The following is a 17,156-nucleotide window of genomic DNA, read 5'->3' as shown; positions in this document are numbered from 1 at the left end:
TTATCGTTAAAAATCGCTCAGTGTAATAGGACCCTTAGAGGACATGGTTCTGGTGTAGTGCAACCCCCCCCCCCCCCTCTCAGTTTCTCCCTACATAGTGTTTCTGTTCAAGCAGCAGGGCTGGTGTATGTGGACTGTAAGGTGACAGTGTTCATCCAGATCAGGACCCAAGCCCAGTGAGCCCTGCCATCTGCTCAGGTTTACTTGGTGTTGATACTGACCCTAAATAATACTAATGCTCTTACATTTTCCTCTGCCATTTACTGTATGGACTTCTCTAAGGTGTATACTGCAGCATACAGATAAGTGGGCACTCCCACATCCCCAAAATCTCCCCATCTGCACTGGTTTTGTATATCACAGTATGACGATGTACAGAAACCCCACGTGTAGTCCAAGAGCTAAAAGAAAGGCTTCACACTTTCAGGTAAACATTACATGTAATATGGCTGCTTTTGTCTTGAGGTCATTTTCTCATGTTGAATCTCAACACGACTTAAACTATTAGCTGTACTGGTCATTTTGATCATCGATAAAAAATAAACTTTAGCTAAATGTACCTCTTGTGTATAATAATATTCATGCATGGAGAGAACACACTACAAAAATTAGTATTTAAAGTACTTATATAATAGAGCAGAGTTCCTGCTTCTCTTGTATTTTTCCTATTGAAAATATATCTTTCTATTTTCTTGTCATAAATTAAGAACATCCAACCTACGTAGCTAAAAATAAAGGATACACTCTGGTAGAATTGTGCCATCAGATAGCGCTGTCACCAGCTTTTGCATGCAAGTGGTTCTGTGAGAGCTTTAACCATACAGACTTAGATTCAATGAAAAAAAAAGTTTAGGGTAGATCCAAAATTCAATGCTGAGTAACTTCTTAAAGGGAACTTGTCAGCCTTTCATAGCAGTGGTTAGGGCAGCATGAAAGTGATGGTAGGTTCCCTTCAATATGTCTGTATAGTGGTTAGTACTCCAAATCCTCTGCAAAAACAACTTGATGTGGATCAGTCAGCTGAAATTCTAGTGCAGTATTGACAGATATGACAGGTACCATATGTCCCCTCATTTTAACAGCTAACAGTGGTGGCAGCTTGGAACACAAATTACAGCTGACAAGAGTCCCTCACATTATTGAGCTGCCTGCAAAATCCACTAGATGGAGGGGACTTGGAGCGCCAACCAATATAAAGACAAATAAAGTAAAGGGAATTTTAGGATCTGTTTTAAAACAAGGTTGTTAAGGAGGATAAGTAATAGTGCAGCTAGTGATAAAAGACTATGCCACTCAGTATCCAAATTGACTATGGAAAATGCAGATGCGATGAAGAAACTCCACTGTAGATGAATGTTGCTTTCCATGCAGGGTAATGGAGTATGACAGAAGAAGAAGCTGTAAAAATAAGATAAAACTAAAGTCCACTACATAGAAAATGCATTATGCTATATGGCACTTCATTCTGAATGCAGTAACACCCAGGTGACGTTTCCATGAGGCCAGGGTTACACTGCAACAGTGCTACAAGACTAACTATTAAAGGGAAACTAACCTGCTGATAAGTCCCTATTGCACAGGGTGATTTTCTGCCCTTGATCCTCAGTGCTGTTTTCTGGATATTTGTAGGTTATTTCATGGGCTACTGAGGCATTTTGGTGCACTGGGGGCGGAGCTACTGCTTGCAGTTCACTGATCCGTCCTGGCTGGCCTGCCCCAAACGAATATTAGTAGAGCAAAGCACCACCTGGAGTTGGGGTGGATTGGTGCAGTGCATCAAAAACGCCCTATTAGCCTATAAAATAACTTATAGGCTATACAGATATCCAGAAAACGTCTTTGAGGATCAAGGTGAGAAACTTCCCTTCATCCTCAGTGGCCCATGCGCTATAGGGAGATATCAGCAGATTAGATGCTTCTAACCCGATAGTTTCCCTTTAAGTGACTGCTGTAGTCCACAAGGTTACATACAGCACAGTGTATTGGTTTGCCCTATAGCTGTAGCTCAATAGTTAAAATCAATCTTGCAGTGTAACCCTGGCCTAAACCTACACTACAATGCTTGAACTGTAATATATTATTGTATAATAAAGCTGAATCAGTGATGTCACCGCCATAAAATTATAAAAATATTATATACAATTTCAATAAGCATTCACTTTACCAATAAACCTTAGCATTTTTTTTTACTTACCCGTTGCTTTTCTCACTAGAACAGTATTTTTATGAAAATATATAAAATATTATTTAGGTTCTCTTAAGATTTTCAAAGGGGTTTATGGACTCGATTCCCACATTTTTAAAGAGAAAGTACCATTAGGTACATCATTTTTTAAATTTCTTTACATTACCCTGTCGGCGCTGGAGTGGGGATGGCGGTGGCGTGGTCCTTTATTTCAAAACGCCACCCATTCCCGCGCTTGGTGCCGTTCTTTTCTCGTGCATGGCCCAACTCTATGCACTGGAGGCGAGCCCGGCATCCCCCCAGTGTGACTATATCCCCTCTGTGAAGCGGCTCCATTAGAATCAACAGGGTCTCGTCACAGAGGGGAGGGGATAATCCCTGCGCCAGCGCCGACCCGGGTACTGTAAAAAAAAATTATATACCTGATGGTACATTCACTTAAATGCCTTTCTTAAAGGGAATATCAACACTTCTAGTAATCTAAATAGACTCAGAATGCTTAGCAAATAAATTCCACAATATATCTTTATAAAGATTGAAGCTCAGTTTTTCCTGATGCAAATTTCCAAATACCCTGCATAGTCATGCAATTGTGGCTGCCTTTATCTGCCAACACAGGAGATGCAGGACTTTAGCATCCATGTTCCTGGGCTCCCCTTGTGGTTATAGGCGGCCTGAATTGTACAAATTAACAATGTAAAGGGAAATAAGAGAGGTTTTGTGCTCTGTATCAGAAAAATTAAGCTTCAACCTCAATATATAATATATGATTAAATTGATCAATGCAGAATTTTAGACATAAAAACAACATGAAGGACACTTAAAATCTTAGTAGCGAAGACTGTCCATGTATCTTAGGCGTAGCTAGGAAATAAATACTTTATAACTATAACTCTTTATACCTATATAATCCTCTGTGTGTAGCACTCAAATGCATCTTAAAAAACACTGGTCATTATGTTCTCCCCTATGAAATAAACATGCAAGAGTGTGTGATTCCTTTAAGTAATAATAAAGGAGAGTATTTCTGTTTTCCTAGTTGGTCTATGTGGAGATCTAAGGTGAAAAATATTCCCAATGTATATAACAGCTTATTCACATGACCCTTAGTCACTGAATGTACAGCTCCTGCATGGACCACATGTATGTGCCATAAGACTAGCAGCTGCCCCAGAGCAGAGTCCTGGCACAACTTGGTATATGCAGCTTTTTAGTCAGTCACGTCATAATTGGCTTTTACTGTCCTGTGACTGGCTAAAAATCTGTCTGGGACATCAGCAACCCTTTTTTTTTTTTTTAGTTGAGAGGTTTTAGGGTAATGATCACATCCTCCTCCCATAAACCAATATAGAAAAAACGGAAACAGGTCACTATTAGTGCAGCATAAGAACTCTATACATTGTCATGTATTGGTGATAAATTCACCATTTCCCATATTCTGTATGGAAGGTACTGAGTTTCCATTTCATACTTGCTTCATTCCATACTTTGTCTATAGCTTCAGGTAAGTTACATGTGGAAAACGTGTGTTCAGAAAAATAAAAGTGCATAGGCATGGCAAACAAGTGGCTTGTCTAAAGGAGAAGAGAAGATGAACTTGTGAGACTCCCATCGATAATCACATCTGTCTTTTAGCATAGAGTTGCCTTCATGTGATTAGGTGCAAAACTGAACTTTCTTCAGGACTTTTATCCGCATCTCTGGATTTTTTCCTTGTTTTGCCACCTGCAAAAAAGAAAACATGTTCATTGTTATTCTCAACCAAACTATAACCAAGTACTTGTCAGATGCCATGACACATGTTACTCCCTGTAGCTTTCTGTTCCCTGGATAACCAGTGCTCTCTAGGTTCCTGCACTCTAATGGGGGTCTTACAGAGGATTTAATAGTAATCCTTTGTAAAATACACCATAAAATGTTTTCAGAGGCATTATTTTTTTTGTTACATATGCAGCCTGTTTTATTCTGCCATTTTACATATCCAATATAAGGCGCTTACAATATTGTAATAAATGACAGAAAAGGTACCGTACTTAAAGAACATATGTGTGATGGAGGCCTCAAGGATTAGGGCTATTGAAATATATACAAAGCTGAGCTAACTAAGGCTAGGGCTACATAATGGGTCTGGATGCAATGCAGGTCATGCAGCCAAAGATTGCAGTGTCACTATCTGCATCGCAGCCAATGAAAACAGACTCAGTTGCTGCTGGGATGTGGTTTGGCAATCTGTGCGACCCAAAGCGACCACATTTATCTTCATTATTTGCAGGGAAAGCAACTTTAAGATTTTTAGCCACATGTGAGCTAACCAAAACTTTAAAGTAATTTTGTTTTTTAGAATTTTTAGAGAATTACCAACAAGCTAAAACCAGCCAAAAATCTACAACCAAGACATTAGTTTATAGTTCAACTTCAACCTATTATCCTAAAGAAGGCAAAATAAGACAATGTTTCTCATTTCAAGGGAAATGCTTACTTTCCAACTCCAAATATAGCAATAAAATTAATCCCTGGATCAACAATATCTCTATTAACTATAATTAACTGATAACTCTAATATCTCTATTATCTAGAACACACAATGGAAGGGTACTATTACACAGAATGATAATTGGCCGAATCGGCCCTATCCGGCCGTTTATCGCTTTGTGTAATAAACACAACGATCAGCCGATGATCGTTGTCATTGGCTGATTGTTGATATAGCTTTGGACCTATAATTGTCGGCCACCGACCGCGCATCGCTACGTGTAATAGCAGTGCGTGGCCGGCGGCTGACAATTTGCAAGGTAAATACATTACCTATCCATGGTCCAGGGCTCCTCTTGCAGTCTGCTTCTTCCCGGGTACCGTGCTGCAGCTTCAGAGCGGCCTGTCTTAGCTGACAGGCCGCTCAGCCAATCACTGGCCAGGACCGCCACGGCCAGTGATTGGCTGAGCAGCCTGTCAGCCAAGACAGGCGGCTCTGAAGCTGCAACGTGCGGGACCCGGGGAGCAGCAGACTGCAAGAGGAGCCCTGGACCATGAATAGGTAATGTATGCCAGTTTAGCAAGGGCTGCAAGGGCATCGGTAACTATGTCCATGCAGCCCTTGTTAAACGATTATCGGGCTGTGTAACAGGCCCAGTAAACGATCTAGCAGATTGGCGCTCATTTACAGTTATCGGGCCTCCATGGGCCCATGTAAGAACACCCTAGGTCAGACAGATCTACAGACATCTTGTCACATATGTGTGTGTGTGTGTATGTGTATATATATATATATATATATATATATATATATATATATATATATATATATATATATACTGTACTTATGTGAAAGAAGATTCAGTATAATTTGTATTCTAGGCATGTAATGATCACAAAGTAACTAAAAGACATACTGAGTGTTCTCAATAACTTCTTGCCCAGTGTCTCCTCTCCGCTGTTCTGTGATGAACTGGTTATCATCTCACCACCGGAATGCTCTGTGTCCACAGTAATACTGCAGGAATCAGGTTCTGTCATAAAACACAAGCCAAATGTTTTACAACTGGTTCAGTTTGTTAAATAAGCTGACAAGCAAGGCCACAATAGGGCACCAAAAGGCACCAGTGTTGAGTAAAAAAAAACAAAAAACTTTTGATGTAGCTGCTGCCGCCATACTTAGGGCCCTATTCCACCGGACGATTATCGTTTGCATAATCGTTAACGATTAACGATCTCAAACGACAGCTATTGCGAAAGACCTGAAAACGTTCACTCATTTCCATGGAACGATAATTGTTACTTATGATCGTAATTGCGATCGTTTTTTTTTTCGCTATTTATTCGCTATTGCGTTCGTATCTATTGCGAACGACCGAACGATGTCTTATTCAATGCGAACGATTTGCGAACGTTTTGCGAACGAGCAACGATAAAAATAGGTCCAGGTCTTATAAAGCGATCAACGATTTCTCACTCGGTCGTTAATCGTTAACTGCATTTCAACCGAACGATTATCGTTTAGATTCGAACGATTTAACGATAATCTGAATGATAATCGTCCGGTGGAATAGGGCCCTTGGGCTCAGAGGGGAGAAAAAAAATCAGTTCTATCCCTTTGGTTGAATCCACTGAGTACTGCTGTGAAGTGTAATCAGCTTCACCTCCCCCCTTCAGGTAGGTGCCGTTTTTGTACAATTAGGTACTGTACCTGCTGGATGTTCTTAAAATACCTTTGAGAACTGTGTTCTTGTCCTCCTTTAGGTGAAAAAATGCTTTCAAGGAAACCAATCAGTAAAAGGTACAGCCTAATAAAGCCGCCTGCAATGTCTCTACACATATATCTAATTGCTTTTACATGCTTTGCTGTTGCCTAAAAATTTACATAATTCCTTGTGGCGTATGCAAATTTAAGTAATCTAGTCATTGGGTAGGAAAGAATCACCTGTAATTATGCGTATTTATCACAGTGATGGAGCCTGCAGTCATAGAGGGGCTATCCTGTATCTTTCTCTTAGCTCTGATGTCTTTGCAGGGCTAGACATGCGCAGTACACCAGTGTCCAATCCCCACTGCCTGTTTTCTGTTCTGCTTATGTTCTGCTCAGCTAAGGCGCTCTGTGACGCTGCAGGTGACTGTGCTATGATCACGCCCAGAGGAGCGTAATTACAGATGATTCTTCCCGCCAGCTGTGACTACTTCGAAGAATAGATAACTAAAATTTGCATATGGCGCAAGAATCCATCAAAATACATTTTGGGGCGATAGGATAGCAGGTCACGTGAAAGTGATTTCCCTTTAACCCTTTCATGACCAAAGGTCATTGATGTGTGGATGTCTAGGTCACGATGAAGCAGTGTTCTCCTCCTCACCTTCTAAGAGATATAAGGCTTTTATTTTTTCACTTACAGGGCTTCTTGAGGGCCAATTTTTTTTGTGCTATGATCTATGGATTTGATTGACATACTGGTGCAAATGGGAGTTTTACAGGAGACTTATCATTAGATTGCACATACTGATCAATGCTATGCCAGCACTGTAATATGCCCACCCTTGTTACATCCCGGAGGGAGGAGATACTGTCGTTGTATTACAAGGTGTAATGTGGCTGCATTCAAGTCCAAAATACACTCTAAGGCTGGGTTCACACTATGTATATTTGAGGCTGTATTTGGTCCTCATGTCAGGTCCTCATAGCAACCAAAACAAGGAGTGGATTGAACACACAGTAAGGCTCTGTTCACATAATGTTGTAATTGAGTGGATGGCCGCCATATAACGGTAAACAACTTCCATTATTTCAATACAACAGCCGTTGTTTTAAAATAACAGCACATATTTGCCATTAAATGACGGCCATCCACTCAATTACAACATTATGTGAACAGAGCCTTTCTGTGTTTTCAATCCACTCCTTGTTTTGGTTGCTATACAGCCTCAAATATACGTAGTGTGAACATAGTGAGGCTGCGTTCACACTACGTATATTTCACCATTGTGTGAACAGATCCTTTCTGTGTTTTTAATCTACTCCTGGTTTTGGTTGCAATATGAGGACCACAATACTGACTGAAATATACGTAGTGTGATCCCAGCCTATAAGGGTGCGTTCACACGTGCAGGATTTGCAGCAGATTTAATGGCACAGATTTGAAGTTGGATATTCAAAGCAAATCTGCAGCTTCAAATCTGCGCCATCAAATCTGCTGCAGATCCTGTAAGTGTGAAAGTACCCTTAAATCACATCCGAATCTTAGTTGGCCAAAATGCTGCAGCAAATCATCCACATGTGAACATTCTCCAAAAAGTGTAAGTATTTGATGTGATCTATAAACCTACTTGTTGTGCAGTTGTAAATGTCTGCCAGCTCCTCTCTTATTTGAGGGATATCGTCCATGTGTAAGAACACAGAGTCATTTGGACTTTTCAGAACATCTGATCTGCTGCTAGCTGTAGAGAGAAGACAGGTTACATTCCTCAAGTATAATATATGTGGTACACGGGCAAAGCCCAAATATTCTACAATTATTGTATTTACTCATCTGACAGGCTTGGAACAATTCAAAGCAAACACACATCTTCTGCTGCTTTGACATCTGCATTGTGAATTCTTTTTTTCTCTTCTGTCATAGTTGCAGAAATACCTTTTTTTATCATGTTTTGATTCCATGTGACACCCCCCCTCCTCCCCTTTCTGATGCTAATCTACATTGGTCAAAATCAGTCACCTTCCCCCTGCAGCGATATAGTTACTTTCCCTGCAGAAGTCTTATTAACTATACTGTACAGGGGTTCTGGTCCTTCCTTCCCTAGCAGAAAGCTCTTTCGGTTGTCTGTTCTGCACTGACAACAATCAGACTGGAGGGTTGAGTGGCTGGAGAGAGACAGAAGCAGAGATACTACAGGAGCTTGTGTATAAGATCGCATCCCAGTGCTGCAGTCACAGCTTACAGTCTTCAGTACCGCTCTATAATATTCTTCATGCTGCTGCTTCTCAGGATACACTGTAGAGATATAGGAGGACACCCTGGGATTCTCCTGCCCAAATTAGATATTGCAATACCTCCGTGACCCCCCCCCCCCACCCAACCAGCATGGATCCGCTGCAGAGAGGGGAATCCCCTGTCTCTCTTATAGTTACTCCCTGAGTTTCTCACCCTGTACCCGCTTCCTGCAATTGCATGATAATCTCAGAGAGTGTATACAGAGGGGCGGGCAGTACAGGGCAGGGAGAGTGAATATGCTAAATAGAGGGGAGGAATAAAGCTTAGGTGGGCGGGTAGAGGGAGCCACGATATGATGAAAGGACACGCGCTGCAGCCTGGGAATTATAGGCATTCTGCAGCACGCATCCAGCCTGCCGAAACACGAAAATGCAGGAGTTTTGAAAATCGTGCTGGGAGCGGACCGGAGGAACAGTGCTTCAGGGCTTCTGTTAATGCTGCACAATGGCGGTAGGCAATATAAGCTGGTCTAGGAATGTTTTTATTATTTATTTGAGCACCACACTACTCCTTTAAGCCAGTTGCCTCTAAGTAGCAGTGTTCCTCAATTGAGCAAGTCAATGTTTACTGTAAGTGCTTCTTTGTTGCACCATTTTCTCCTTACCAGGTGGTCACTGTCCCACTTTTTTACCTTTTGTCTTTTAGACTTGCATGAACACGATTGCACACAGTGTCTGTTCTCTAACTTGCCCCCAATCCTTACAGCTATTCCCTTTTGGGTGCATTTTATGGTACGAGAACTTTTGTTTAACACTTCTTTTAAATAATGAAATAAAATCCATGTGCAATATAAAAGACATTACCTAGGTTGCAATTTCTGTCACTCACTAACGTGGTCACCGTGTCATCTTTTGGAGATTCGGATACTCTGTGATATTTCGTAACTTTTGAAGAATCACCATCACAGAACACTTCTATTTCTGGAGACTGTGGAGAGCTGTCCATACGACTGGCTGCCAAAGCATTTTGATATTGTTGCCTTGTAATCTATTGGGAGGATGGTACAGTAAAGCGGATTTACAACAGCTTTAAATGTTTTTACTCGATTAGATTACAGCTGATCGATCTAAAATAATCAGCTTATCTTCAATGAATATTCTATGGTATTACACAGGCCGATGGGGGCCCGATAATACTTGTAAACGAGCGCCGATCTGCCAGATCGGCGCTCGTTTACTGGGCCTATTACACGGCCCGATAATCGTTTAACAAGGGCTGCAAGGACATCGTTAACGATGTCCTTGCAGCCCTTGCTTAAACTATATACTTTACCTATCCACGCTCCAGGGCTGCTCTTGCGGTCTTCTTCTCCACGGGTCCCGTGCGCTCTAGCTTCTGAGCGACCTGTCAGCCGACAGGCCGCTCAGCCAATCACAGGCCGGGACCACCGCGGGCTGTGATTGGCTAAGCGGCCTATCAGCTGACAGGCCGCTCTGAAACTAGAGCACGCGGGACCCAGGGAGAAGCTGACGGCAGGAGCAGCCCTGGAACGTGGATAGGTAATGTATATCGTTAGTCGCCGCCCATGCACCGCTATTACACGTAGCGGTGCGCGGTCGGCGCCCGACAAAAATAGGTTCTAACCTATATCAATGATCAGCCGATAATCGTTGTCATCGGCTGAAAGTTGTATTTACTACACGGAGCGATAATCGGCTGAATCGGGCCGATTCGGCCGATTATCGTTCCGTGTAATAGTACCCTAATAGAAAGGTATTGCTCACAGAAGACAACTTTTAAGGTAAGGGGCATAATACTACTATTTGGGAAAGAGGTGTTAGGATAGGAATACTGAAATGAATACTTGGGTTTAAACTGCAATATTATACACTTGAAATGTATGTTTGCTGGGTTACCTTGATGAACTGAACATCACATAGGATATGGACAGAGTAATCCGGTATGTACAGGTTGTTGTTGCTGTTGCTTAGCTGGTTGTTGCTGCCCCCATAATCATTACGTTCTCTGTTAGGAGACTCAGAACGGTTCAAACCACTGCAGCGAGAAGGGGATCTGTTTACTATGGAGAGCAGGGGAGGGAGGAAAAGAAAGCAGAAAAATTGGACAGAAAATAGGATAAGGAAAACAGCAAGAAAGGAGGTTTAGTTTAAAAGAAGGAAGCAATCTATCTCTCTCTTTCTTGGAAATGCAATACATCAATGAGTTTGATAAAAAATAAACTATTTTTTTAACGCTCCTTACTGTGCAGCATTTCTTCCACCCCTGCCTAAAACTTTTGCACAGTACTGTATATTCTACAATGTTCAGAGGTGCTGGACTGAGATTGTCACCATTCACATTCCCAAATGAGGTTCCCAATCTAAATTCCCTATGCCTAACACACTATATGTAAGACAGAACGGCTCGATCCAGACCTATAGTGCCACTTGATCCTCTATGAAATCCCAAGCGCAGGTGAGCGTTTGCCACAGTCCGTGATAGACGCAGTAGAGATGGACCATCAATTTAAGAGGTTGTACTTTGTTATGACATGCTTAAGAAAGGCTCCGTTATATGTGGGTGCCGAAACGCATTGCGCTTATTAATAAATTATTTGTGCTCCTGAATTGATGGTCCATCTCTAGTGCATCTATCACTGACTGTGGTAACCGCTCACCTGCGCTTGGGATTTCATAGAGAATCAAGTGGCACAATAGGTCTGGATCGTGCCGTTCTGTCTTGCATATTCCTGACACCAGTGGACACGGGTGGTGATCCCTCTTCCTTTGAGTTGCGGAGACTTATGTATACCACAAAACGCTTCTATAGAGTTGTGCCTATTTCTGCATAATTTGACTAGGTCAGTTCATTTTAATACAATTTTGTGTGAGCTCACCTTTGCTGATTGTATTGCACTAGGAAGCGCCCTCTTGTTTGTTTCTATAACACACTGTATGTAATCAGTGATTATTTCTGCATCTGTATAATGGCGGAATATCCTTGTCTAACCTCAAGTCTACCAAACCGAGCTGACAGCATCATGGGCTGTAGTAAGATTATTAGATTCCCGGTTGGGCCAAGACTTGTGGATAAATACAGATGCAGAAATGAGTCTGTGTGCTGATTTCATATCAAACCAAATGATGTATTAGTATGTCTTCAGAGAGAGGGAGAAAACTGGAGAACCTGGAGGAAATCCACAAAAACACAGCGCTAAACTACAGGATCCTAGTTCTGCGAAGAAACCCTGCTAACCCCTAGTCAACCACAGTGCTGCTCTTGTCCACAGTGGCACATTCACAGTGTTTCAGCATCTGTAAAGCCATCAGCTGAATGGGTGCTGACCCACATAGAAGCCCTGAACAGCTGTAACCTCCCCCCATAGAATAGAAATCACCATAACACATTAGATACTTTTTGAATCAAGAGCTTAGATGAGAAGTAGATTAGTGCAGCACAAAAAGGATTTTTATCATACCAGTATGACAAATCATTACAATTTCAGTAACATGCTTGTTAGGCCAAAAATGCACAAAAACTGAACAAAAATAGCTGTTGTATTTTTGTTATTAAAATGGTTAGTAATTCTCATTTCCCAAAATATTACAACCAGTTAAGTGCTTCTAAAAAAGAAAATAATGAATCAACAAATTGATGGTTCCAAACCAGCATGGCTTTACTGGAGGCCGATCATGTCAGACTAATCTCAATGAATTCTTTGATTATGTCACAAATATTCTGGATGAAGGAGGTGCCGTGAATATCGCCTATCTGGACTGTAGCAAAGCCTTTGATACAGTTCCCCATGAAGAGCTGATAGATAAGTTAGTGACAATTAGACTTAGTCCCAGGCACAATCCTGGGTTCCCGCATCTACTTGAATTAGATGGAGCTTTGTTCTGGGAACAGAGGGGCTTGAATGTTCTCTCGCAGCTGTTCCATGAGGGGGCCTTCAAGTCCTTTCCCCCAACTACAGGAGGACTTCAATCTACCACACTCGTCTTTCTTTAGATATTTACAGGTGCGCCATGCCACTGAGACGCAGTTTGGTAGATCCCCTCCAAACATAACTTCTCATTTTCTTTTAGACACGGTGTTAACTGCTTCAGATTCTAAAGGTATGATATACCTTATCTATAGAGAGTTCCTGGACTCTTTCATGTCCAGCAGACCTCTAGTGATCAAGAAGCAGTGGGAGACGGATGTGGGTCCCATAACGGATGAACAATGATCCACTGTTCTAGCTATGACGCCTAAATTGGCGATTTCCGAGGTTTCTCTTTAAAATAGGTTTTCGCGCTGACTCAAATTGCCCCCGGTGTGGTATGGGAGATGCCCATATACTCCATCTTATGTAGAGTTGTGTGGAGTTGGAGGGTTACTGGTGGGAGGTGGTGGCTTTAATTAGACGTGTGTTCGGAATTGCAATACCCTTGGAACCGCTGAAGTGTGTCTTGGGTTTGATAGGTGAGGAGCCCACAGGAATGGAATTGGCGATTTGTAGAGTCCTTTACCAAGCTCGTAAATTAATAGCTAAACATTGGATACAGCCTACCGCACCTATGATTGCGGAACTCATTGCCAAACTTAATAGTATTTATCCGTTTGGAAAAGGGGGTCTACAAAAAAAGGAAAGCTATGAAAAAGTTTGACCTGCATTGACGCCCCTGGTATTCCTTCTAGACTCCTTTGAAGGAATCCGTTTGAGGCCTTTCTCCTACTTGCTGACCAACATGCTAGGATTGCTGGGAGACCTGATGACCCTGATTAAGGTTGATCACCCCTTTTCTACAGGTCTTTAGGAGAGTGTTGGAGTGTGAATGTACTTGTGCCATCTATCTTTGATCTCTTTTCTTTTCTTAATTTTATTTTATTTTGTCTGCTACTGAATGAACACGGCTGGGGGACATTTCTTTCTTAACATTATCTACCCTGGACTGCATTATGTCTTATTTCCCTGTTATGGCTACCTTCATGTTTTATTACTGTATACATATCCCCTTTTTTCTTCTTGGGGGGGCGGGGAGGGTGAAAACTGAACACTTTTTGTGTTTGTAAAAAAAACAACCTTTTTTTCAATAAAAAAAAAGATCTGATTTAAAAAAAAAAAAAAACTTAATCCCAGGACAGTTCAGTGTATTTGATTTGTCGTTGGTTTAGATTACATATCAGAGGGTTGTTGTTAATGGTGTATAATCTGAGCCTGAGACTGGTTACAAGTGGTGGCCACAAGGGTCTGTTCTGGGTCCTGTTCTTTTTATTTTATTTGTATGTGACATAGAAGAAGGTTTGGTAGGTAAGATGACAAGTGTGCAATAGGGTTGATATTCCTGGAAAATTATTTTACTTTGCTAGATAAGTGGTCAAAACAATGAAAACTGAAATTTAAGGCAAATGTAAAATTCTGCACTATGGGAAAGGAATCCTCTATCCGAGTATCACAACAGCAGTGCTGTGTTGGCAAAAACTTCAGGAGGAGAAGGATTTAGGCCTCATTCACACGATCCATGGCGCGACCCCCGCTGCGATGTGCGCCGCGATGACCGAAGGAGGATTGCTGCACGGATCCCCCAATAGAAGTGCAGCCCCAATGCCGCCCGGCAGCATGGCAGGAAAGCAGAAGACAACTAATCGCCTACTCCCCCTATGCCGGCTGGCTCACATGTTCACCGGCACAGGGAGAGTGGGCAGGTAGTTGTCTTCTTCGTTCCTGTCAACCGGGCATCGGGGAAAGCAAAATGCTGGGCTGTATAGCCAGAGGAATAACCAATAGGAAGAGGGAGATTGTGATCCCGCTGTATAGAGCTCTGGTGAGAACACATCTGGTATACTGTGTCCTGTTCTGGGGACCTCACCTACATAAAGATATTGATCAAATAGAGCGGAACCAAAGACGGGCTACAAAACCGGTGGAGGGTGTCAGACATAAAACATATCAGGAAAGATTTAAGGATTTAAATGTTCAGAATGTTGAAGGAAAGAAAGTAGATCTTTCAATATGTTAAAGGACTAAATAAGGTAAAACAGAATTTAAAGGGGTACTCCACCGTGGGGGCTATTTTAAGATCTGGCGGGGAGGAGGTGGCTGGGAGATAAGACGTCCATTCACCTCCCCGGATCCAGCTGTGGGTCCCGTATTGCGGCGCTCCGGTCCCTGGCCGCTTCCTGGTGTCTGACGCAGGCTCGAGACGCGTCGTGTCAAGTCCGCTCAGCCAGTCAGTGACAGAGGCGGGATCCATTTTAAGTCCGCTCAGATCCCGCCTCTGTCACTGACTTGCTGAGCGGACTTGAGACGTCACGTCTCGAGCCCGCATCAGACACCAGGAAGCGGGCGGGAACTGGGGACCGGAGCGCCGTGATATGGGACCCGCCGCTGGATCCGGGGAGGTGAGTGGACGTCTTTTCTCTCAGCCACCTCCTCCCCGGCCACATCCCAAAATAGCCCCCACGATGGAGTACCCCTTTAAACCTGCCTGGTATATAGATGTATCTATCCTAACATAATAAGAAAGGAAATACTAATAGGGCAGACTAGATAGACCAAGTCGTCTTTTTCTGCCTGCAGTCTTCTATGTTTCTAATTTCCCATTTTGAGGTCATTTACAAATGCTACAATGGCAAAAAAAATGGCAGAAAACTTTTGAATTAAAAAAAAAAGAAAAGAAAAAAAAAGCTGGACCAAGTGAAAGACTTTTCTTTTGGATGAAAATATGGACCAAAAATTTGAGTGTGCACATACCTAAGGGTGGGCTTACATTGCTTTTATGCAGTACATTATCAGCTTTCTGCTAAGAAAGGGATGCAGATGTATACTGTGGAGTACTGCAGCGGGTCCCATTCAATTCAGTGGCCCAAACTTTGTCACTTAGTGACTGAACTCTGGATACTCTCACTGGTATATGCTGATTTACCAAAACACGAGAGTGAGGTCTGCTGCGCTATTGCGTCCCAGTAAATAGGCGTATACCAGTAAAATCAAAGTCCCAAGGAGATTACGTTCAGGCCACTGTGACGTGCTGAACCAACCTTAGAGTTCACTACCAGCTGCCAGTGCATAGAAACATACTGCCCATACTAATCATGTCTATATAGTGTGGCAGAACAATGTGTACCAAACAGTTCCCCTAACCATAACATGCCAAAAGAAATTTACATCTTATTTTATCTATACATAATTTTGGTATATACACATACACATATACATATATAACCAGTGTTAGATCCATATAGCACGAACTATATGCAAGATCCATTAACACTGAATTCAACCCATTTTCATATGATCTCAAACAGCCATGCATGTTTACCTGGGGAGCCAGCCAATGATTCCCCTCTGCTGAAAGCGAAGGTACGAGATACGGACACAGGTACTAAGAGGGTAAAGCAAAATTGGGAAAGAGAAGAGGTTGAGGGATGACAGGGATGACTAGTAACAGCGTACATCTAAATACAATACATACAGCGGAAATAATGTAAGAGGGTGAAATGTTTGGCAAATCACCAATATATTGTAAAAACAACTTCAGTGCTATCTGCACCAATGACAATATATTAACAGGTACAACAAAAAAAATTTAAATAAAAACTTCAAGAAGTTACAGAAATTTGAAAATGGGTTGTGCATTTATACATCCAACGTCAGGAGGGTTCTGCAAAGAAAAAACCTATGTAGAAAGCAAATCAAAGGGGTACTTCAGCAGTTTTTTTAATCAACTGGTACCAGAAAGTTATATAGATTTGTAAATTACTTCTGTTAAAAATCTCAAATCTTCCAGTACTTATCAGCTGCTGTATGTCATGCAGGAAGTGGTGTTTTCTTTCCAGTCTGACACAGCGCTCTCTGCTGCCACCTCTGTCCAGAAAGAGCAGAGCAGGAGAGGTTGTCTATAGGGATTTGCTGCTGCTCTGGACAGTTCTTGTCACAGTTCTTGTCATGAACAGAGGTGGCAGCAGAGAGCACTGTGTCAGACTGGAAAGAATACACCATTTCCTGCAGGACATACAGCAGCTAATAAGCACTGGAAGACTTGAGAGTTTCAACTAGAAGTAATTTACAAATCTACATTTTGTTACCAGTTCATTTTAAAAAACATATATATTATTTGCCAAAGTTTTACTTTGGATGCAATCTGACTTGTTACTGCAGCATTTGCTAGTTTTGGAAAATCTCAGACAATGTATTAGTTGTAGGTGTAGTAATAAGTACAAGAAGTTTCAGCAAAAAATAGCAATAGTGGCAAAGTAACCAATTAGCAGTAACCTGACTGCCGTTCTATTGTTCCCGATCAATGACCTGTGAGACTCCATGTACCAGAAATGCAGGATGAAATTTGGCTTCATAACGGGCAAATTCAGGGACTTTGGAGCTCTACAGCCTCTTCAGCTTTTTTCTGAAATAGTGCTACCCTTGACCCACTACTGTGTAGGAACTGCAATAGAATGTTTGGGACAGCAATAGCTCCGGAACAGCATTGTTTAGGGAAAATTCAAATTATAGGAGTTGAAAACCAAACTCTTGCTATGTATTGCTGCCACATTCCCTCCTATATATACCG

The 17,156-nt window shown here is 42.0% G+C and overlaps 1 protein-coding gene across 1 annotated transcript in view; it reads right to left on the bottom strand.

The window, feature by feature from the left end:
• Nucleotides 1–154: 154 nt before the first annotated feature.
• Nucleotides 155–17,156, bottom strand: part of CNNM1 (cyclin and CBS domain divalent metal cation transport mediator 1) — a 32,704-nt gene continuing 15,702 nt past the window's right edge. The window contains exons 7-12 of the mRNA XM_069979990.1: nt 15,909–15,971; nt 10,518–10,681; nt 9,465–9,648; nt 7,997–8,107; nt 5,575–5,691; nt 155–3,910 (exon numbers count right to left, since the gene is read on the bottom strand). Coding sequence (XP_069836091.1) covers nt 3,834–3,910; nt 5,575–5,691; nt 7,997–8,107; nt 9,465–9,648; nt 10,518–10,681; nt 15,909–15,971 — 716 coding nt within the window. The 3' untranslated portion in view covers nt 155–3,833. The remainder of the gene's footprint in view (nt 3,911–5,574; nt 5,692–7,996; nt 8,108–9,464; nt 9,649–10,517; nt 10,682–15,908; nt 15,972–17,156) is intronic.

Source organism: Dendropsophus ebraccatus, chromosome 8, assembly GCF_027789765.1.
Source record: "Dendropsophus ebraccatus isolate aDenEbr1 chromosome 8, aDenEbr1.pat, whole genome shotgun sequence".
NCBI classification, from domain to species: Eukaryota; Metazoa; Chordata; class Amphibia; order Anura; family Hylidae; genus Dendropsophus; species Dendropsophus ebraccatus.
The sequence above is the reverse complement of the archived record's forward strand: the minus strand, read 5'-3'. Positions and strand labels throughout refer to the sequence as shown.